Consider the following 22229-nt stretch of genomic DNA (forward strand, 5'->3'; position numbering starts at 1 on the left):
TCGAGGAACACCGGTGGAAGACTTGGGGAGGGACAGGCTCTCTGGGGCTGTAAGGAAGCCAGAGGCGTCCCCTTGCCAAGCAGCCCCGAGCGACAGGTGCAGCCCTCAGGAGCACAAGCATAGCCTCACTGCTGTCCTCATGCAGCTACACAAGGGGTGGTCTACCGCCCATGGCGTGTCAAGCCCCTGTGGACACAGAAATGCCAAGACACAGAGAACGCTTAAATATACGGGACTCTTGCTCGCATCCCGATGGTGCTTTGGGGCACTATGACTCTGCTTGCAGATTCCGCATGTAATTTGCTTACAGCTCTATGGGCTCCCACTTTACTGAAAGAACATCTGGCTGAGCCAAACCCCATCACAGGTTAGCTGATCTGGCAAAAAGACAAAGGCAAACAGGTTAGCAGGACTGCATTAGGTCCTGAGTGAGTCAGCAGGAATCAGAAGAGAAAGGTAAGTGCCAGAGTGGCCAGCACCCAGCTCCGTCCCTCCCTCCGCGATACGTGGTTTGCAGTCTGCCAAGTGCAGCCAGCGGAACCTGCCTCTGAGGGTCAGTGCCTGTAAATGACAAGGATTCACGGGAGTCCCAGACCCAGCATGCCCTCAGACAGTCACCCGAGCAGCTGTCACCGTGCTCGGAGCCCCCACCCCAGCTCCTAGTGCCTCCTCGGTCAGGCTTCCTCTCCTTCCCCTACCCCACGCTGCTCCTCTGGGCCTGGCTTCTGTTGGCATGGCCAGGAAGGGAGCTCGGGGACTCTCTGGGAGCCATGCCATCTGTGCACCAGCCGTCACGCCAGCCATCTCCAGATGAGCTGGGAAACAGACCGCTGGGGCATGAGCCTCTTCCCCAGGGCCGTCCGCAGGACTCCACGTCTGCTCCCCTGGGGCAGGGTAATGTCCCTGTCTGTTGACTCTGGGTCCCCTGTCATTGTTCACAGCACCCTGTGCCTTCTGAAGAGAGTCCCAGTTTGGATGACAAACTACATGGGGGAGGAAGGTGATCGGCAGGGCAGAAGTTGGCATTGTGAGGTTCACAGAGACCATATCATAAAAGAGCAGTAATTCCTATGAAAGACCCAGTCAAGCAGCCCAAGATAACAAATTTAAATCCCTTTTCTTTCTACAAGAAGCAGAAGGTTCCATTCTTGAATCTAAGAGCCTGGTGCATAGGAGGTATTGAATGATCATTAGTTACAGGGATGAATGCATGCATGCATGAAACCACTGATAACATTCTCTTTTAGACGTTTTTCCCTGCATCTTCCTGTTTCTTTAAAGTTCCAGGAACCGTGTGCTCCACACACAGAGCTGGCCTCACACTCCCCAGGTGTTTGAGCTCAGTTCCTCCAAGGCAGAGTGGAGGAAGGGATGCAGAACCAAGTAGCTAAATTGGGAAGCAACTCCAGGAATGCCAGTCTGGAGTGACCAGGAAGGGAATGCAGGGTGAGTCAGCCAGTGAGGCCCCTCGCAGGACTAGAGAGCTCTGGGGTCTCTCACCCCAGCTTCTCAGCCCTGGTGAGAGCTGCCTCTGCGGACACTGAGTCTCAAGCATCTTCAGTCTGTGCTGGGCAGGCAGGGCAGGCCCTGGCGGCCAGAGAAACCCAGGCAAAGAGACCCAGGTGCTGGCACCTAGGAGTCCACCCAGGGTGTGCACAGGCCCGGCGGGGGGGATGTGGGGCCCAGAGAGACTTGGGGACCAGGGGACATGGGTCCAGGAAGACATGGGTTCAGGGGGATGTGGGGCCCAGGGGGGACTCTGTTTCTTGTTCTGCTCCTCCTGGTCTTTTTGGGGAGGTCTTTTTTACCTTGGTGTTTTAATTCCTTCTTTCATGTCTTTATGTATGTTTGAAACTTCTATTTTACCTAAAGTTCTTAGGAGCCCACTCATTATTCATGTGTGTGCTGATATTTGCTCATGTGGGTTGTTGCCCTGTGTGTTTTAGAATTTTGTTTTGTAAATTCATCTTCATTGAGGCTTCATCTATGGGAATCCCGTGAGGCTGGACATGAGAGTCGGTCTCTGTAGACCAGTGGCACTGTTGATATTTGGGCCGCTTTCCAGCCCTTGGTTCTGGGGACGTCCTGTGCACTGCAGGGGTCAGCAGCACCCATCTCTCTACCCACGGTTGTCAGTCACAACAGTGAACAATGGCTGCAGGCCTCGCCAAATGCCCCCCATGGCAGGTTGAGAACCACCGCTCTAGACGGAGTGTGTGTGGCCCTAACACAGGCCACAGGGACAGCACCCACCGAGACTGTCTTCTATGAGGGACCATTTCTTAGCTTTGAGTTTCAGAGACCAAAATTCCAACGTCAAAAACCACTGTGAGGGTGGGCTTTGAGATCCATGCTTTTATTTTTCACCTAGAACCAGGCAAAGAAATCTCACGATCTTCCTACACCGGCAGCTGGATTTTTTTCTTTTTCCTGAGGGCGTAGCCTAGCAAAGGCCCCGGGAGTTCACACCCTCAGCTGCTGTTGCGGTTAAACCAACCTACTGTCTATCAAAAGTGAACGAGTCTGACAGAGCCCACACCCCTGACAATGGAGGGATCAGACTTCTTCATCTGTCCCCGTTCGCCACCTTGTGGTGATCTGACAGTTCTCTTTGCTATTATGAATGAAGCTGAATATCTTGTCATGTGTTTGAAGGCTATTTCTTCCTTTCCTGTAAGTTTTGTGACTTTTGCCCATTTTTCTATTGAGCTGTAAGTCCTCTTAAAATCAGCAGCGCTTAGATGTCTGTTGTGTTCCATGTTGGGAATGGGGCATGTGTTTAAGGTGCTCGGAAGTGACAGTGTGGTCTCTTAAGTCAGCAAGAAGTTGACTTTAGAACAGTTTTAAAGTGAGGGATGATTTATAGTTATATTTCTAAATGTATATTCTGGAGGAAGAAAACTGTTTGCAAAAGTTCCAGGGTCTAGCTGATTATGCAGTTCTTTTAATGATTATTCACCCACCTACAGAGAATTTGGAGCACAAATTTGATTTAGCTACAAAAGGAGTCCATCATCCTGTTCCACAAATTTAGTACATGACTCCAAGGGGGTGTAAAAGGGGGAGGGATCGAAGCCCTCTGCAGCCCAGCAGGTTTTCCCACATGTGTGTCATATAAGCTGGGTTTCTCTGTACCTGACATTTGTATTCCCGGCAGAAACTGCTGTCCCATCTTTGATTTCTGCAGGTCCGGGAGAGAGGGCGGCGTGTGGTGCTTTCCCTCTGGGGCATGGCACCTTCTGAGCCTCCCCGGACACTGCAGCTGCTGGTCCTCACCTCACCACCAACTGCAGTCGCTGGTCAGCCTTGCTCGGGGGACTCTGGGAGGCGTCCCTGTGAGTGCCACACGCCGCCCCCACAAAGCCTCCTTTTGCTGCTTCCTGCCGTTTCAAGTTCAGATGTCTTACTACCCCATGAAGGGGGTTCAGTCTGTGAGCCTGGGGGATTGCATGAGCTGGAACTCTCAGAGCCTTGAATCCCTGAGTCTTCAATTTGAGGAAGCAGCAGGAAATCTTGCAGCAAGTTTCTGTGACCTAAACGATGTTGCTTTCAAATAAGTGAGATCTCGCTCCTTCAACACAACTTTCACATTTTCCCCAACGTTTTGCTTCTGAGAGGCCCCCCTGGTTGTCTTGGACCTTTCTGAGTGCCCTCCATAGCGCCGTCTTCTTTCTCATAAAGACCTCACCTTGCATTTGGGGGTGCTGGGCTGCCTCTGTCCTCCAAACTGGAATTCCAAGGAGCCATGTCCTCCGTGTCAGGTGTCTGACACACGTATGTTCATTCAGTGCTTACTGACGGCAGTCACGAGTACACACAAGATTCAGCCTTGATCACTTTCTCTCTCCCATCTAGCAACCAGCTTGGCTTTCCAAAGTCCAAGGGCACACTGCCCCACAGCTTGATGAAAACTAATTCCCAGTCTTCTCCCCTTGACCTTTATTCCAGGAGCAGATGAGCCTGGCCGGGATCCCTGCGGGACATCGCCAGGGCAGCTGTCCCTTGGCCACTGCCCTGGCCCCCGAGCTGTGAATTGAGGCCAGGGCACCACCTAAGTGGGTCTCTGGGCGCTGAAGGAGTGGGCTCCAGGGGTCCCCTGTGGACGCGGGACAACCGGGCTCCTTCCCAGGCCGGGTCCCCTGCGCGGCCTGACGCCTCTGTTCCCTTGCAGGCGCTGCGTCCTGAGCCCGGCCGGGCGCTGGCGGCCATGGTGCTGCGCCCCGAGCCCGCGGGCGGCCGGCGCGTCGTCATCATCAACGTGGGCGGCTGCAGGGTGCGCCTGGCCTGGGCGGCACTAGCGCGCTGTCCCCTCGCGCGCCTGGAGCGCCTGCGGGCCTGCCGCGGCCGCGATGAGGTCCTGCGCGTGTGCGACGACTATGACGCGGGCCGCGACGAGTTCTTCTTCGACCGCAGCCCGTGCGCCTTCCGCGCCATCGTGGCGCTGCTGCGCGCCGGCAAGCTGCGGCTGCTGCGTGGCCCGTGCGCGCTGGCCTTCCGCGACGAGCTCGCCTACTGGGGCATAGACGAGGCGCGCCTGGAGCGCTGCTGCCTGCGCCGTCTGCGCCGCCGCGAGGAGGAGGCGGCCGAGGCGCGCGCGGGGCCGCGGGGGAGCCCGGGGGACGCGGGGCCTGGCCGGCGCCTGCGGGACCTGCTGGACGACCCGCGCTCCGGACCCGCCGGCAAGCTCTTCGCCTGCGTGTCTGTCGCCTTCGTGGCTGCCACAGCGGTCGGCCTCTGCCTGAGCACCATGCCGGACATCCGCGCGGAGGAGGAGCGGGTGAGCGCGGGCGGCCCCGACGGGCTGGGGGACGGCGATGGGGGGCAAGACCGGGCGAGGGGGATGGAGGAGGGGTGATGGGCAGACTGGAATGGGCCGGGGGGGGGGGGGGGGGGGGGGAGGGCGCGGAGCTCAGCCTGGGGAGCGGCTGCTGGCTCCACGGTGGGTTGGTTGTGGCCAGGACAGAGGTTGGGGACAGCGGGGGCCTGGAGGCAGCTAGGCCAAGGGAGAGCAAGCTGAGTGCTGGTCTCTGACACCCTCCCCCGATGGGGGCTGACACTGCAGGCGCTGGGCCCAGCGTCCCTTGCCCTGGTCAAGAGCACCCAGAGTGAGCCTTCTCAAGGAGGCGCACACATCAGACCCGCGGCTGTGCACTGATTAAGATAGCTGCAAGAACTCAGCTGTCTCTCCTCTGGTCAGCAGGCCTTCCCTGAACCTCTCCAGTAGTTGGGCCTTCAGAGCATGGACCACTTGCAGCTAAACATTCAGTATCATGAAGGTCTGGAGAATTGTGAGCTTTAATCTCTAGTCCTGTGGTCTTGAACCAAGGGGACACGACCTCACATTCTTGCAGGACACTGGAGCCAGGCCAGGTGTCTGCTCGGGCAAACCCAGGGTTGGCTCTGTTGAGGTGCTGGGTGCATTTCTAGCAAATGGTAGATTCTCTGGCCCTGTTTGGTCTGTGAGAATGCCAGCACATGTGGCCAGAAATGTTCCCAGGTTCGGATGTTACCCAACTCATATCAGCCTTTATGCACTGAGCACACCGTGGAAAATCCAGGGAACATTCAGGAAAGGCATGAAGTGTGTGCCGTCTGGGGCAGCAGGGCTGGAAGACAGAGGGTCCTGCGGTATTTGGAGGACAGAGTCGAGATTGCCCTGCGTTTCCTCCTTGGGTGGGGGGGCATAATCCCTCCACAGTTCCCTGCCCCCCCCATTCCAGGGGCTGGGCCAAGGCTCCAGAACCCCTTCCTTGGGCAGTGAGCTCGAGATCAAAGCCTCAGAGCCCTTCAGAGGTCAGGAGGTCAGCCTGGAGCACACGTGGTGGGGTCACCCCTTTTCCAGAGACACAGCGAAGAGCTGAAGTGAAACGTCCTGCTGAAACATTAGCTATTAGCTGGCTGACCGAGAGCATGGCAACTCTGACTGCAGATTAAATTTAAATGTAAATTTTAGGAAATTGGTTCCCTTTGCCATTGGGTGTCTGATTCCTGAGCTACCGCTTCAAGGTGTCTTAGCTCAAGTTTCAGATTCTGCTTCAAAAAGGCACTTGCTGTGTTTGGATTTTCTAAATGGCAATAACTCTGGACACTGTGCAGAAGGGGAATCATGTACGTAAGCATCAGGACACCGGAGAAGTTAGGGTTGCCTCGATTCCTGACATCCTCTCAGGAGTCAAGCTGGCCATTGCGGAGCCCTCAGAGTGCCCACTGGCCTCCATGTCTGCCACTGTTGGCATTCGTCAGCCCTCCTCCCCACTTCCCGAAACATCACTTCACACTGGCCAGGTACTGTCTCGTCCAGTCAGTTCTGGGATTACAGAGGAAGAATCCCAGTGTCAGTGAGCACATGGTGGAGAGTATGTCCGTGTGCTGCCCATTGCCTGGTGAGAGACACCTGTGGAGCACCTGGCCCACTGCACGTGGCAGGTGCTGAAGAAAGAGTGTCACTCGTCAACTTTTTAGGTATGGTAAAATATACACAGAATTTACCAATATCTTAACCATTGTAAAGTGTGCTGTTGAGTGGTATTAAATACATACACGTTGTGCAATTATCACCACCATCCATATCCAGGACTTTTTCATCTTCCCCAAACTGTAACTCTGTCCCCATTAAACATGACCCCCCGTCCCCAGCTCCGGGCACCCACCATCTACTTTCTGTCTTTATGATTGTGACTCCTTTAAGAACCTCACATAAGTGGAATCATACCATATTTATGTTTGGCGACTGACTTATTTCACTGAGCATAATGTCCTTAAGGTTCATCCATGTTGTAGCAGGTGCCAGAATTTCACTCCTTTTTAAGGCTGAGTAGTATTTCATTGTTAAGTATACACCACATTTTGCTTATTTGTCCATCTATCTATGGACACTTGGGTTGCTAATGCCTTTGGGCCATGGTGCATAATGCTGCCGTGAACTTTCATGTAAAAACACCTGCTTGAGTCCTTGCTCTCCATTATTTTGGGTTAACATCCAGGAGTAGACTTGCTGAACCGAATGGTAATTCTATGTTTACTTTTCTGGGAAACCTCCTTACTGTTTTCCACAGTGGCCTCACCATTGACTCTTTCCAGGCATGAGGCAGATGGGGTGGAGGGTAGAGGGGAAGAGAGAAACTTGGGAGCTTTTTAGTATTTTCTTGTTGGGGTTTTTCCAGTAGAATTTAACTTGAAAGTCACAGGGCTAAAATATATTCTGTATGTCATTTCTGATTTTTAAATAAGTGGCTAAAAGATTTCTTTTTAAAGTTTAAGTATCGTTCTGAAGGCTCCCAACTGAGTCCTCTGAGGTTTGGGTTGGCAGGCCGCTGGGCCGCTGGTTCTGACGTTCGTGGGCCTTCACAGTGACAAGCACACCTGCTTCTCCTGCACCACACTCAGGTGGGTGTTCTAGCTAAAGCACCCAGTGTCTTCTGGAGAACCATCTTGGGGGAGCAGTGTGTGCTCTGGAGAACCCAAAGTGAGCTGAAGTAGCTCCCTCGGTCAGCTGTCTGTTTCCTCTCTGGCAGTGCTGGTGTCCGCGGTTACTTCTGTGTGTTGGCACAGAGAAGTGTGGAGGAGACAGATCATCCTTTTCCTCCAGTATCAAAGGGATTGGAGGAGAAGGGCCGGCTGTGTGTGGTTCCTGGGGCTGGCCCATAGGATACCTCTGTGAGGGAGTGAGCGGGGTCCCAGCCCCTGGCCGAGCTGAAGGAAGCCCATGGCGGAAGCTGCTTCTTGGAGGCGTTGTAGGACGAGCACCCCGTGAGGCTGAGGGTCTGGATGTGCTGCCCAGGACATGTGGAGACTCCATGCTGCATTATCGCCAGGTACACCTGGTTCTGCAGCTGGCCTAACGCAGAATAGGTTCTGGTTTCCTGGTCTCCAGTCCCCTCAAGTGTCCCTTTGCTCACCCTGGGGCGCAGTCCATGGATGATGCGCACCCTCTTCTGGAACAAGCTGCTGCCCGCTAGCTAGTCACACCTGGACAGCCCAAGCCTGCAGCCCACAGGGTGGGCGGGGCCTGAAGCGCGGGGTGGGCGGGGCCTGGAGCCTGTTCCCCGGGCAAACCAAACCTGAAGCCGGGCTCTAATGCCCAGGATCACAGGCACCACCTCACAACACACCGAGGCCAGGAGGTGTCCTTCCCCAGGCTTAGCTCTCCCACCGCACCCTGGGGGAGCTTGGAGGGGCTTCTCCCAGAAAGGCTGTAAGGGATGCACGGTCCCCTCCTTACTCATTGCTGCCTTCTGCTCCGTCCCTCTAAGATGAGGAGGGCCAGGGAGGGGGCACCTGCAGGCCCCCGAGTGTCCAGACGGTGGTGCAGAGGACCCCAGTGTGTGCCCCACCTGACCCCCAGGGCTGTGAGTGCAGCCAGGGCCTCAGGGACCTGAGGGCCCCTTTTCTGGCTCCTTCCTCGTGGGGCCCTGGGGCTGGAGCCGCCCTGAGGGCTGAGCCCAGGCCATGAAAACCTGCGATTCTGAGGGTGACAGTGTGCACGGTTAGGCCGATCACAGGAGCCTTGGCCGGCAGGTGACTCCCACAGAAGCTCCATCGTGGGCCACTGTGTTCCCTGGGCCACTGAAACAGATGGCCTGGGGGAGGCTCCCACGTGTCTCCCTGCACAGTCCTGGCCCCGGGCCTGCTGAGACCCCGGGGAGGTCCCCTTCCTTCCAGCCTTCCAGCTGTCTGTCGGTCAGGGCAGGCTAGCTCCCGGTCCGTGCTGTTCGGCCCTCCTCGGGGGCTCCTTCCTCTGCCTCCAGCTCTCAGGCCTCCCTCTCCCGAGGACACAGATGACATCGGGCCCCGATCCAGGACCATCCCCAGGGGACTGGAAGTGCTGTTCTCCCGGGCTGGCCTGTGTGCTGTGCTCACAATCTCAGACTGAGCAGTCCTAAGATGTCTCTTCCTTCAGTGAGGAATCCCCCCTCCTGAGAGGGCGTCTGGGCCCGAAAACCATGAAAAGTGGTAGCTCAGCGCCGCGGCGTCAGACCTGCGCCCTGCAGAGTCTCCAGGAAAGAACTGTGATCTCGCTCAGGAGGTGATGATCCTTGTGTAAGGAGTGGAGACCCGGTCGTCAGGCGCGTGTGTCTGTAACTAGAAGACAGAACCGCCCAGAACACTTGTGGAACACACTCCAATCCGAAATTATCTGTGGGCAGCACACTTGCCATGTGTCTCCAGCAGCTGTCTAGAACCTAACAAAGGGCCTGCTCCCCTGCTTCCGGGCATCTCGGGGTATACCCAGCGCCCTCCCCACTGTACCCCATGTCCTCCCAGGCCCATGGCTGCCAGCTTCTTTGCCCTCACCTGCAGGACCCACCCTGCCTGGTCCCAGAAGGCCTGCACCTCATCGCTGGCTCCCCCAGTGCACCTGCCGTGAGTGGGGCCCATCCCAGCACCTGGGCCATATGTGTCTCGGTGGCATCCTGAACCCCAAACGTCCTCATGGCCAGGCCTTAGGGTAGTCTGCTCAGTGGTCCCAGCTTGTCGGCAGGGCCAAATGTTACTAATGTAAACATCGATGGCCACAAAAAGATACACTGAATTCTCTGATCGCCAAAAGTACTTCCTAATCCAGAACATGCGCAGGGCACACCTCACTTCCCCTCAGCTCCTAGAAGAAATAACCGCAGGGATGATAACCCAGCAGTAACCCCGCCACTTTGTGGCCACACTGGAGGGGCTCCACGCAGCAGATGGTGATGTTCTAATGCCAGGTGCTCGGACGGAGCATGGGGTCTGTGCCCCCACGGAGTGAGGTGGGGTCACCGTGGTTTACAATGGAGACTCCAGGCCCCCGGCTGAGGTCATCTCCAAGCTCCCACTCCACGTTGCTGTAGGAACCCTGAGCCAGAGGCCATCTGTGGCCTTCACCTTCGGGGTTGCAGGAGGCTGTGGGAAGGGGAGGACAGCACCCCGCTACCCCTCCCCGCCCCACGTGGAGGCCCCGTGTGTGCATGTACCCTAATTACTGCAGGATCCTCAGGACTCTCCTGTGGATCTGGAGTGAATGAGGCCACCACAGCCACAAAGTGACGTGTCCCTGGGCCCCAGCTCGCTCAAGGTGGCCGGGAGAGGCCACGGCTGTGCCCGGATGTTGGCTGTTGTTGGACGTTGCAGGGAGACATCTGTTTGGTGATTCCATGCTTCGAGGAGAGGCCTCAGAACTGTCTGGAGGATGGGGGACAGGAAAGTTTATTCCAGCAAATAGCTGCTGGATTCCTTTTGTACGGCAGCTGCTGGGAGACGGCGCTGAGCGCCCGCCCAGCGGCTGGCAGTGGAGACAGGCCACGCACACGGGCTGTCAGAGGACGGGGTGTCTCGGGGAGGATGCACTTGTCAAAGCCATGGCTTCCCCCTCCATTGGGCTGGTACTGGGCTCGGTCAGTTTTTCTCCTTAAAGCCCACATGATTGAATCAAGGCCTGTATGATTAGTTATAAATTTCGCTACTGTGATTTCATCCTCAAATTTACTAGGAACGTTTTGGTAACAGCTTTGAGAGCTGGTGGCAGAGCCTCTGCGGCATGTGGTCCGCGACACAGGTGGAGTTTTGCCAGGTTCTCAGAGTAAAAGCTTCACTCTGTGAGCTGTGCTAGAGTTTTCCAGAGATACAGAATCAGAACCAACAAAAGGGGAGCCTGTGTCTCCTCCTTCTTTCCTCCTGTTGGATGGAAATGTCCCCTGAGTCTGGCCCACCGCTGTATTTGGGGGGCACACAACAGGTCTGGCTCGCAGGCTCACAGCAGCGGGGACTTTGCCTCTGATGGATCACACCTGGAGTATCACCCACATCTCCTTTGTCAAGATGCAGCGAGACTTTGGCCTTGGACGTTAGAGCTGAGGCTAGAATGTGTGAGACTTTGGGGCTCTTGGAATGGATGTATTCTGCATGGGAGAAGGACAAGTTTTGGGGTTGTCCCCCCAAATTCACATGTTGAAGCCAAGGTGATGTTTTAGGAGGTCAGGCCTTGGGAGGTGATGAGGTCACAAGGGTGGCACTCCTGTGATGGGATTAGTGTCCTTATAAAAGAGACCCAGAGGGTCCCCTCACCCCCTTTGCTGAGAGGACTCAGGGAAAAGACGCTGTCTGTGAACCAGGAGGCAGATCCTCGCAACACACGGAATCTGCTGGCCCTTCATCTTGGACGTCAGGCCTCCAGAACTATGAGGAATAAATGTCTGTTGTTTGAGCCCCCACTCTGCGGTTGTTACAGCGGTCCTCACAGACAAAGCCAGCAGGTAGTGGGGTCCCCCTGGCCTGAGCACGGAGACTTGGATTTTCCTCTTGAGCTCTTGGAGGAGCTTCTCCCAACCACGATGGCAGAAGAAAGCAGCGTTGGTGAGGGTCACTGCAACAGAGCCACTCAGCATCCAGGGTGGTCAACGGGGGCTGCAGGCAGCTGTGCACGCTCAGCACACAGCCTCCACCGCCCCGCAGGGGACAGGTGGGCCTCCATGTGGAAACATGGCTGCACAGTGAGCAGCCTGGGTCCTGCGTGCTGTGAGCACGCGCTGCTGCAGGGCTGGGATTACTGTCCTGACCAGGCGGCCACAGGGCCAGGTGAAGCTTTGCTTGCTCTTTGCCAGAAGGAGGAAGGAGAGACAGAGGGGTCAGCAGCCAGACCTCACAGACTGCTGCGGGCTTCCCCAGGGCTACAGGCATGCGGGGCAGAGAACGGCACAGGCAGTGCCCCTGGAGGAAAGAGAATGGGTTTGGTTGGTTTATTTTCCTGTTTGCAAAGATCAGCAAAATCCAGTGGCAAATTTTGTGCAGCGAGTCAAGCCTCATCGGGGAGTCAGACAAGCCTGCTTGGATCAGGCTGTCATTCTTGTTCACCTTCCTCTTCTGTAAGATGAAGGTGGTCATTCCTCCGGGGCTGCTCAGAATGGCCAGGTGAGCACCTGTGCGGGACAGGTGCTCCGGGAATGCACTCACCCCGACGGGTTCCTCAAGGACGTGGCTGGTCCTCTCTCCCCATCCAGGCCCCAGGCTCCACCACCCCGCCTGGAGCTGCGGTCCAAGGCCCCACATCGGAGAGACCCTTTGGTGAGGCCCTTATAGGCTCTGGAAACAGCCAGGAGCGCCAAGGGATAAACATAAAGCTCAGGACTTTCCCCCTTCCATTTCTGCACAAATTTGGCAGGAAAAAAAATGGGGGAGGGTGTATTTTGTGCTTCAGTCTGAAAAAAAAAAAAAGACTTGTACTCAAAATGCCTAGCATAGAGGCTACAAGATTCTTTTTTTAAGATCAGTTTTTAGAGCCATTTCAGGTTCACAGAAAAATTGAAAGTCCAGAGATTTCCCGTAGACCCCTGCCCTGACACGCACAGCCATCATCAGAGTGGTGCATTTGTCACTGTTGATGAACCTACGTGGACTCGTCATCATCAACCAGAGTCCACAACTGACATTAGGGCTCGCTCTTGGTGGTGTACGTTCTGTGGGTTTGGACAAATGTACAATGACGTGTCTACCATGATGGCACCTTACAGAGTGGTTTCACTGCCCAAAAAACCATGTGGTCCACGTATCCATCCATCCCCCAGCTCCCAGCCACCACGGGTCTGCACTGTCTCCATGGTTCTGCCTTTCCCAGAACGCCGTGTGCTTGGGGTCACACAGGACATAGCCTTTTCAGACTGGCTCCTCCTACCTGGCGATGTGCACTCAAGGTTCCTGTATCTTCTCTTGGCTCGATGACATGTTCCTTTTTACTGCCGAATACTGTTCCATTGTCTGGATGGACCACAGTTTATCCATCACCTACTGAAGGACACTGTGGTTGCTTCCAAGTTTTGGCGATTATGAATAAAGCTGCTGTAATTATGGTGTGCAGGCTTTTGTGCAGACGTAAGTTTTTAGTTCATTTGGATAAATAATTAGGAGCATGATTGTGAGATCGAATGATAAGAGTACATTTGGTTTTGTAAAAAACTACAAACTGTCTTCAAAGTGGCTGCCCCATTTTGCATTCTCACTGCCATAGATAACAGTTTCTCTTGTTTCGCATCTCCTCCAGAATTAGGTGTTGTCGGTATTTTGGATTTTGGTCATTCTAGTAGGTGTGTAGTGGGATCTCGTTGCTTTAACTTGCATTTCCCTGAAGGGGCACCGGGTTGGCACAGTCGGTTGAGCGTCCGACTCCTGGTTTCCACTCAAGGTCGTGGGATTGAGCCACAGGTTGGGCTCCATGCTCAGCAGGGAGTCTGCTTGGGATTCTCTCTGCCTCTGCCCCTTCCCCCCAGCCCACATGCACGCTCACTCGCTCTCTCTCAAATAAATAAATCTTTTTTAAAAAGTAAATTTGCCTTTCCCTGAAGACACATAACTTGAAGCATCCTATCCTCTGCTTTTTGCCATATGCACAGCTTCTGTGAGGTCATGGTCAAGCTCCCAGAGGTAAATCTGAGCATATGTTGGGGCCACTGTATGGCTGGACCCTCTGGAGCTTTAACTCTCAGACTTGTCCAAACCAAGCATCCAGCAGTTTATCAATCACAGTTTGGGTTCTCCTGCCCCGGTGCTGGTTCCCGGGGCAGTTTGGAGTGCGGGCTCCTGTAGGCGGGGCTCCTGCATCCGAGGTCTCTCCGATCTTGGGGTGCAGTTGGCTGCATCATCCCCTCTCACAGATTCGAGAAGAGCTGCTGATTTTTCAGTCTGCTCAGCTTTTGTTAGGATGGAGGGGTGACTTCCAAGCCCTCTGGTGCAGAACTGAGACCCGGTCCCAAGGTTCTTTTTGCCATCCTCTATCCAGGGGCATTGAAGGGACAAAACTGGGTATTTGTTAAGTTCTCACACTGCACATGGAGCAGGGCCCAGTGCCTAGCTCCTGTAGGACAACTAAAAGGCCTTGAAACACTCCTGTCTGCTTTTCGAGCCCTGCTACCTCGTCTCGTAAATGCAGATGCTTCAAAGCTGTTGAGAATAAACTGAATAATTCACGTAATACTTTGGATGGTGCTTTGCACACACAATTAAATAAATGGCAGCTCTTTTTGCCTTTTTGTGCACGAGGAGGATGCTGATACTCGCGCAGGACACGCCAGGCGGGGGGAGGCGGTCAGGAGGGCTGAGGACAGAGGCCACGGGTGTTCTTCTCCGAAAGCTGGTTTATGTAAACAGTCTGCAGTGTGGCAGGGGGCACCAATCCAAAGTTAGAGTCAGATCCAACCTCGTGTGGCAATCACCAGGGACTGTGTGACGCAGGATGTGGCCCCCGCCTCCGCCTCCCTGTGGAGTGCTCAGTGGGGTTGAGACCGCACGGTGGCCAGGGAAGCGCTGGGCAGGAGAAGCACCCTCACCCTCCCTCCTTGCCCCTGGGGGGGCCTGGGGGACCGCTGGCAGCCCGGGATGCGGTTCAAGCAGGACCCCCTCCAGCCTGCAGACGAGTGGCCACCCCCCACACACATGCACAGCGACCCGAGAAGGCTCCGCCTGGGAGGGAGAAGGTGGGCTTCATTCTCCGCTTTACTGTGAGCACATATGGAAGGGGTCTGTCTGTCCTTTCTTTTCCCCACCCCCACCAGCATGCAAGTGGCTGTGAGAATAGTGCTCATTAGAAATAAGTGGAAACAGATCTCTCCAGGTGTGTGTAGTCCCATTGCCTCTCCAGCATTTCCCTGATAGGACTGAACTATTTTGACTTACGAGCAGTATTTTTAAGGGACTTAAATTCATCCAAGCACAGATTCATCAGGCACCACCCTGACTGGGGGAAGAGACCTGAGAATTCAGATTCTAGGTACCACTTAAGTCTGAAATATTAAGTCTGACATGAAGGGATGTTTTTCATAATAAGACATTAACTACTCTAACTCAACAAACCGGCTATTCCCAAATGAGCTTGTGCTGTTTATGTTACCAAAAGTATTAATTTACCGGCATGTGTGAATAATCTGATAAGGGTTGGGAGTTAGGACATGGGCAGGAAATACAGTGTGAAATCCACACATTGGAGGGTCCTGGGCTGACCCACACCGGCTGGGCTCTGCAGGATTTCCAGGGAAGACACAGGGGTGGGAGAGGTGTGGCTCTCTGAGCTGGCCTGGACATGTCCAACTGGAGGAGTAAGCCGGGTGCTTCCCTGAGGACTGCAGAGCTGGGGGAACGCAGCCACCAAGCCTCAGGTCCTGTCCAGGGATGGGGTCTGCCCGATGCTCCCCCACCTGCCTCCCGACAGGTGTCACAGCAGCCCTAAGGTCCCCGAGCCCCCGCCCCTCTGCCCCCGCCCGGCCTGGAGAACATGCCCGTCTTCAGAAGAGTCCTCCCAACCATGAGCATGACGCCTGCTCTTTACGGAGAGCAGGAGACGCTGTCCTGCCTTGCTCCTTCCTGCCTCTCCAGGCCATCGTAAAGCATCGTGCCGTCTCCAAACACAGACGTGCTGTTTTCTAACTTGAGGTACTCCCTCCTCGCACTTTGTTTGCCGTTCTTGCTGCAGTGAGCCACACCGGGATGAACACTCTTGCTCACGGACTATTTCCTGGGGTATGCCCACCCAGCACGCTACGGCGTCACCGGGCCCCCTCCTGATGCCCAGAGGAGGCCATGCCATCCACGTGAGCACATTGCCGGCCGTGTCCTTATAACAGTTTGCCTGACTCTTAAAGAAAGCCATCTCCTGGCTTTTGAAACTCAGTAGGAGGCTAACATCTTCTCACATCTTTACTTGCTGCTTCCCTTCTTTGTCCCCATTCACTGGGCTGTTGCCTTTTGCTCTTCATCTGTGTGCCTTTCAGCTGGTTGCCCAGAGCGCTCACCGACACTCCACAGGAGGGGACCCGCTGCCAGCCTCCACGGCGTGAGAGTCCCAGCCGGGGCCGCCCCTGCCCGCTGCAACCTCCCCTGCCCGCTGCAACCTCCCCTGCCCGCTGCGTCCTCCCCTGCCCGCTGCAACCTCCCCCTGCCCGCTGCAACCTCCCCCTGCCCGCTGCGTCCTCCCCTGCCCGCTGCAACCTCCCCTGCCCGCTGTGTCCTCCCCTGCCCGCTGCGTCCTCCCCTGCCCTGCAACCTCCCCTGCCCGCTGCGTCCTCCCCTGCCCTGCGTCCTCCCCTGCCCTGCAACCTCCCCCTGCCCGCTGCAACCTCCCCCTGCCCACTGCAACCTCCCCCTGCCCGCTGCAACCACCCCTGCCCGCTGCGTCCTCCCCTGCCCTGCATACTCCCCTGCCCGCTGCGTCCTCCCCTGCCCGCTGCAACCTCCCCCTGCCCGCTGCGTCCTCCCCCTGCCCGCTGCGTCCTCCCCTGCCCGCTGTGTCCTCCCCTGCCCGCTGCAACCTCCCCTGCCCGCTGCATCCTCCCCTGCCCTGCATCCTCCCCTGCCCGCTGCAACCTCCCCTGCCCGCTGCGTCCTCCCCTGCCCTGCATCCTCCCCTGCCCGCTGCGTCCTCCCCTGCCCGCTGTGTCCTCCCCTGTCCGCTGCAACCTCCCCTGCCCGCTGCGTCCTCCCCTGCCCTGCAACCTCCCCTGCCCGCTGCGTCCTCCCCCGCCCGCTGCATCCTCCCCTGCTGGCCCTGGTCAGCCCCCCACTGAGCCTCCCTCCTACTCCCTTGCCCTTCCTTCCTTTGCTCCCATTGCCTCCTGTGCCCGAGGTGTCCTCTCCATGGGGTTTCTGCTGCTCTCCCCTCCAGCCCTACACGGCCCCCTTTGCACAAGCCTTCCCACACTGTCCCCGTCATCTGCAGTGTCTTTCTCTGCACCTATTTTATTACCACGGGCATTGGGTCCTGCCTGAAGTGTGGCATCTGGCTGTGCCCCCCTCACGACCAGGAGCCCCCGGTGAAGAGGTGTTTTTGTAGCCGCAGTGAGCACAGCACACGGTGGACCCTCCTGGGTGCTGTCGAGTCCTAGCTTTCGACTAGAAGGCTATGAGTGATCCCTGTAAATACAGGTGGGTACTGGAAGCAGAGGTGCCCGCACCCTTGCCCCGGGACCAGCCTTGGAGTCTGGAAGGGGGGTCTAGCCAGGAAAGAGGCAGACTGTGCATGCGGCAGGTGAACCACACAGCCGTGGCCCAGACCCACACAGAATCGGTCACAGATCGTGTTCCGGGTCACAGGCCCCCAGGGGCTCCGAGGCTGCAGGACATGGCACATCGTAGGGGCGAGGCCCAGGCTGCATGCTTCTGACCTCTCGTGGTCCATCGTCTGCGTGCAGATCGGTTTGACTTCTGGCTTTGCCAGTTCCCTGAGATCACCTGTGGGTGCTGCCCACCCCTGGTTCCCCAAAACCTGAACCCTTCTCTCCGTCGCCAGGCTGAGGAGTGGGGATTCTGTCCGTGTACTGCATCTTGTTCGCAGATGACAGAAGAAAAACCACAGAAGCATGTCTCAAAATTTAGCATTTAGTTCTAATAAGCTTTTAGTAAAATTGGCATACACAAGTTCTTCATTTAAAAAAATATAAAATATGAATGGTAAAATAAACATAAATGTCCTTTTGACAGATAAAATTCTAAGTGATAAGACGATGGACGTAGATGTGTAAACAGCCCCGTTGAAGCAGAGGTGCTGCCCTGAGATCATGCGCATTTCGGGAACAGTCTGACGGAGGGGAGTAGCAGACCCTCTGCATCCAGCTCCATTCAGGCTGCACACGCCAGAGATGTGTGTGGGTCCACCGGGCTGTGCAGCCCTCCCCAGTCACCAAGTGGGAGACTTTTGTATGTGTTCTATACCGATTATCTAATTTGCTGCATTATTTGCAGATCAAATGAAAACCCAAGAGAATTAGCTGAAAATTTATTATAAATAAATGAGTTTGTTAAGGGAGCTAGCTTCAAAATACATACGCAAAAATTAGTCAGTCACTTTCCTATATATTATCAGTAATAGCAAATGGAAAATCTGTTCTGGTCACTGTAATGACAAAAACATAAAATGTCTAGGAATAATCTTAGCAAGAAAGGTTCGATGTCTATAAAAGAAAAAAAAAACAATGTAACTCTACTGAATGACATAAAAATGGCTAAATAAGGAGGGACAGACACATCATGTTCTTGAATGAGAAAATTACTCCCCAAATTAATATGTAAATTTATTACACTCGTGATAAAATACCAATGGGAGTTTTAGAACCTAACAAAATAATCTTATAAACCGAATACTAGCCCGTGAATTCTGGAGAATAAGAAAAGAAGAATACAAGAGATGTGCGGTGCTGTATCAATTATCTTCTCCTGTGTACCAAACTATGCCAAACCCTGGTGGATTATTCTGCCACTTTCTGGCAGGTGGTTCTGCATGTGGCTGGGTCTGTGCACGAGGCATAAGCAGGGCTCGCCTGCATTTGGGTTTTGCCAGTGGTCGCTACAGACCTCTGCCGGCTCTTCCTTTATGAAGCTACCCTGGACTTTTCTTAGGGTGGCAGGAGACACTGCACAGACCCTTGTGCCCGTCCTGGGGGCTAAGGCAGAATTCATGGCCGGTCTCATGAACAAATCTCTCTAGGTTTGGTAGGAAAGCCAGAAACCATCAAGGAAAGGAAATGTCTGAAAAAATTAAAATTAAAAACTAATAGAAGCCTCTTCCCACCCAAATTTAAACAGTGAAACTGAAATGTAAGAATAAAACTGCAACATATATGATAAAGGGCTAATATCCTTAATATACAGGAAATCCCAATGAATTAATAAGAAAATCATAGCACCTCAGTACAAAGGAGGGCTAAGAATGTAAAACAGGAATTAAAAGGAGATAAGCAAAGGTCAAAACACAGGAAAAGATGTTTGCTTTATGGTCAGAGAGAAGCACATTTGAACAATTTCACCAGTCCCACCAGCAAAGACTGAATAATTGGCCTCCCCCCGTGTATGTGCAAGGGTGCTTGGGCGTGCCCCCCTCCCTGTGTTGTTGAAGGGAGTCTGAAAACAGAGGTCAAACTGAAAATGTCCCTGCGGATGTTAAATGTGCGAACCCTTTAACTTAAGGACCTCTGGGAATGCACCCCAAGACATCCCTGGTATGGCATGATTAGGGTGTTCTCTGAAGTGCTGTTTGTAACAGTGGTAAAAATTCAACAGCGTAAATACCCTCCGACGGAGGTGGAGTTGGTGGCTGGGAGCTCGTGGCCCCCAACAGCATCAGGGCTGAAGCCAGGGTAGAGTCGTGAGAAGCTTTAAGTGCACCCAGGCCTGAGCACGACTTAATGTGGAAAATCTCCGCTCTAGCAAGAAGCACACAAGCCAAGACGACCCCTTAGGGACAACCACTGAAATTAACGAGCCAAATGAAGGTCGGAGGCTGAAAACATACTGTTGTGCGTGCCTCTCAAACCCAACTCAGACTCATGATTTGGAACTGTTTTCTCTTGAGACGGGCACCCTCTTCGCTTGTTCATGGGAAGCATTGCCGCCTGCAATTACCTTGTTCTGCGTGTGTGGCTCCCTCCAGTCCCATCCCGCGAGGACCAGCTGGGACCCACACAGTTTCTGGCCCCGTACACACACCCAGCAAAGCTGGTTGAGTGCATGAATGCGTATCGTGTGGTATGCATGTGTACACTGCTGTCACTGTCCCTTCGCCATCCACCGGTGGGATGCTGCCATTCCGGCTTCCTTCTCATCTGTGTGGACACCCGTCGTGGCATTCGGTCCAGGACGCTGCTCACAAGAGAAGCCCACAGACGTTGGAATGGGGCTGTTGGAAGACCAGGCTAATTCTCAGGAGGGTCAGGCAGAGCATGGAATACTTTATAATGAAGTTGCATCCGTTCCTTTACATAAGACGGCACAAAACTAGTTAATGGAGTGTTAGCAAGAGAGTGAATGGACACCCTGCTTCAGTGCAGATAATTTGAAATGAGTACATTCATTATTTCTATGTAAATGACTATTTTTAAGTAGATTTAATATTCTCCTCCTTTCCTATTTACAGTACAAGAGCCTTTTTCCATAGATAATTGGAAAGAATAAATCTCAATTCAGTTCAAAGCCAAATTATTATAAATTCATAGTGAAATGACCTAATAAACATTTTCTTTTAGGCACTTATGGGAGACTAAAGATAAAATCAGCACACAGAGTCATTCACGAATGAGTAAATAAGTTAATAAGGGTTAGCCCTTCTAACAGGATGTATCGCTCACGGTACCTGGTCTGCGAACAGAGGCAGAACTCGCGACTTGGCTATCGCCCCGAGGGAGGACACGCCGCACAAGGTCCGTGAGAGGCGAGACGGGCACCAGTGTCCAGAAAACACAGACAGCCAAGGGACGTGACCATCTTATGAATTTAATGACGCACTAGGTAAACACAAGGAAAAGTCTTTGACGAGACCCCTACTCCATGCCAGGGTGATGGCATGCAGGCTGCGGGCGACATGGGGCCCTTGCTGTGTGGCTTGCACAGATAAATCCACTCCTCTGGCCTTCACTCCACCTCCGTACATGTTAGTTTGTTCGAGCGTTAGGGCGTGTAGCGAGATGGAATCCACAGGGTTCCTTGGCAGGGCTGACGCCACTGATTGATGCTCTCAAACAAGAGCAAGGCCAGGGATGGAAGTGTGCCCGACGTGCGCCTCTCCGGAGCCCCCGGTGTAGGAACCAGCGCCCAGAGCGCCACGGAGGAGGGAGGGGACCAGGCCGCGGGCGCAGGGTGGATGGGCCCAGCAGCACTGGACCTCAGGACAGCCGGGGCCCCACGGTGTGGCTCTGGCTCCGTCTCTGCGCTGGTCATGTGGGGTCTGCTCCGTCTGCAAATGCACTGACGGGATTTATGCACTTTTCCGTGTGAACGTTAAACTTCAGGAGTTACATGGAAAGCTTGGACATAATGGGGAACACGATGAAAATTCTGTATGGGAATTATTTCACACCTGTCATTCTGTATCAAGCTGTCACCGCAATCAAGGGGGCAGAACGAAGACCGTCCAGACATGCAGAGGCTCAAAAATGTGCCTCCCACACAGCTTTTCTTAAGAAACTACTGAAGGACACACCTCGACAGAATAACGGAATAAGCCAGACGGTGGCGGGGAGACAGTGTTCAAAACAGCAGCAGAGAAACTCCAGACCGCAGCTCCCAGCAGCAGGGTGGACGTCCCCGCAGGGCAGGCAGGCCTCAGAAAGGAAACAGAAACCATCCACAGTTTGATGTGTTTGAGCATTTAGAAAAAATACACCATGATTCATAATAGCAAGCAATGAAGCAATTTTAGAATAAGGCCATAAAACCTCAGGAAAAACAAGACATTTTATGAAGGGGAAAAAATGTAATTGTAGACCACCACCCAGGCCAGGAGTGAACCTTAATAATTACTGATTTTACCCCAAAATGTGGCAGGACTATTTTTGGAGGAAAGGGGTCATGGATGTGAAGATGGTGAGGTGAGGTGAGGGTAGGTATAAGAAAACCAAATCCTCAACACACAAAGTCAGCAGAAATGTATGAATTTAATATACCTGTAAATAGCCAGAGAAGCATATCATTTACAAGTACAGAAATATCTGTCAGAATAACCAATTAAAATTGAAAATTATTGCTTCTGGGAGATAAGAGTTGGGGTGAGAGTATTCTTTTTTTCCTATAAGCCTTTTAGTATTAATTGAGTTTGTGGGGTTTTTTTAAGATTTTATTTGACAGAGAGAGCACAAGCAGGGGGAGGGGCAGAGGCAGAGGGAGAAGCAGGCTCCCCACTGAGCAGGGAGCCCGATGCGGGGCTCAATCCCAGGACCCTGGGACCATGACCTGAGCCGAAGGCAGACGCTTAACCGACTGAGCCACCAAGGTGCCCCTAGTCGAGTTTGGTTTTTTTTTAATTATATGCATGTCTTGGTTTTCTAAAACAAAAATTTAAATTAAAAACATGTTCAATCAACAAAACTCACTCAAGAAGATGTGAATAATCCACGGATGCCTGGGTGGCTCAGTCAGTTGAGCCTCCAACTCTTGATTTCTCCTGAGGTCATGATCTCAGGGTTGTCAGATGGAGCCCTATGTCCGGCTACACACTCAACGAGGAGTCTGCTTGAGATTCTTCCTCTCCCTCTCCCTCGACTCATCACCCCTCTCTCAAAAGGAAAAAAAAAATGTGGATAACCTGAATAATCCTATGCTAACTACAGAAATTTAATGCATAGTTTAAAACCTTTCAAAAAGAAAACTCCAGCCTCAGGTGGTTACACTGGTGAATTCTACCAAAAATTTAAGGAAAATATAATATCAATTCTGCATAATATTTTCCAGAAACTACAAGAGGAAGGGAGCACTTCCCAACTTGCTCTATGAGACCAATACTGTCCTGG

At 53.7% G+C, this 22229-nt stretch overlaps 1 protein-coding gene across 3 annotated transcripts in view; it reads left to right on the forward strand.

Moving 5' to 3' along the window:
• Positions 1 to 22229, forward strand: part of KCNG2 (potassium voltage-gated channel modifier subfamily G member 2) — a 76957-nt gene that overhangs the window by 39694 nt on the left and 15034 nt on the right. For all 3 annotated transcript variants that reach the window (XM_027600804.2, XM_027600805.2, XM_027600803.2), the window contains exon 3: positions 4172 to 4777. In XM_027600804.2, the coding sequence (XP_027456605.1) occupies positions 4208 to 4777 (570 nt within the window). In that variant the 5' untranslated portion in view covers positions 4172 to 4207. The remainder of the gene's footprint in view (positions 1 to 4171; positions 4778 to 22229) is intronic.

Source organism: Zalophus californianus, chromosome 14, assembly GCF_009762305.2.
Source record: "Zalophus californianus isolate mZalCal1 chromosome 14, mZalCal1.pri.v2, whole genome shotgun sequence".
NCBI lineage: Eukaryota > Metazoa > Chordata > Mammalia > Carnivora > Otariidae > Zalophus > Zalophus californianus.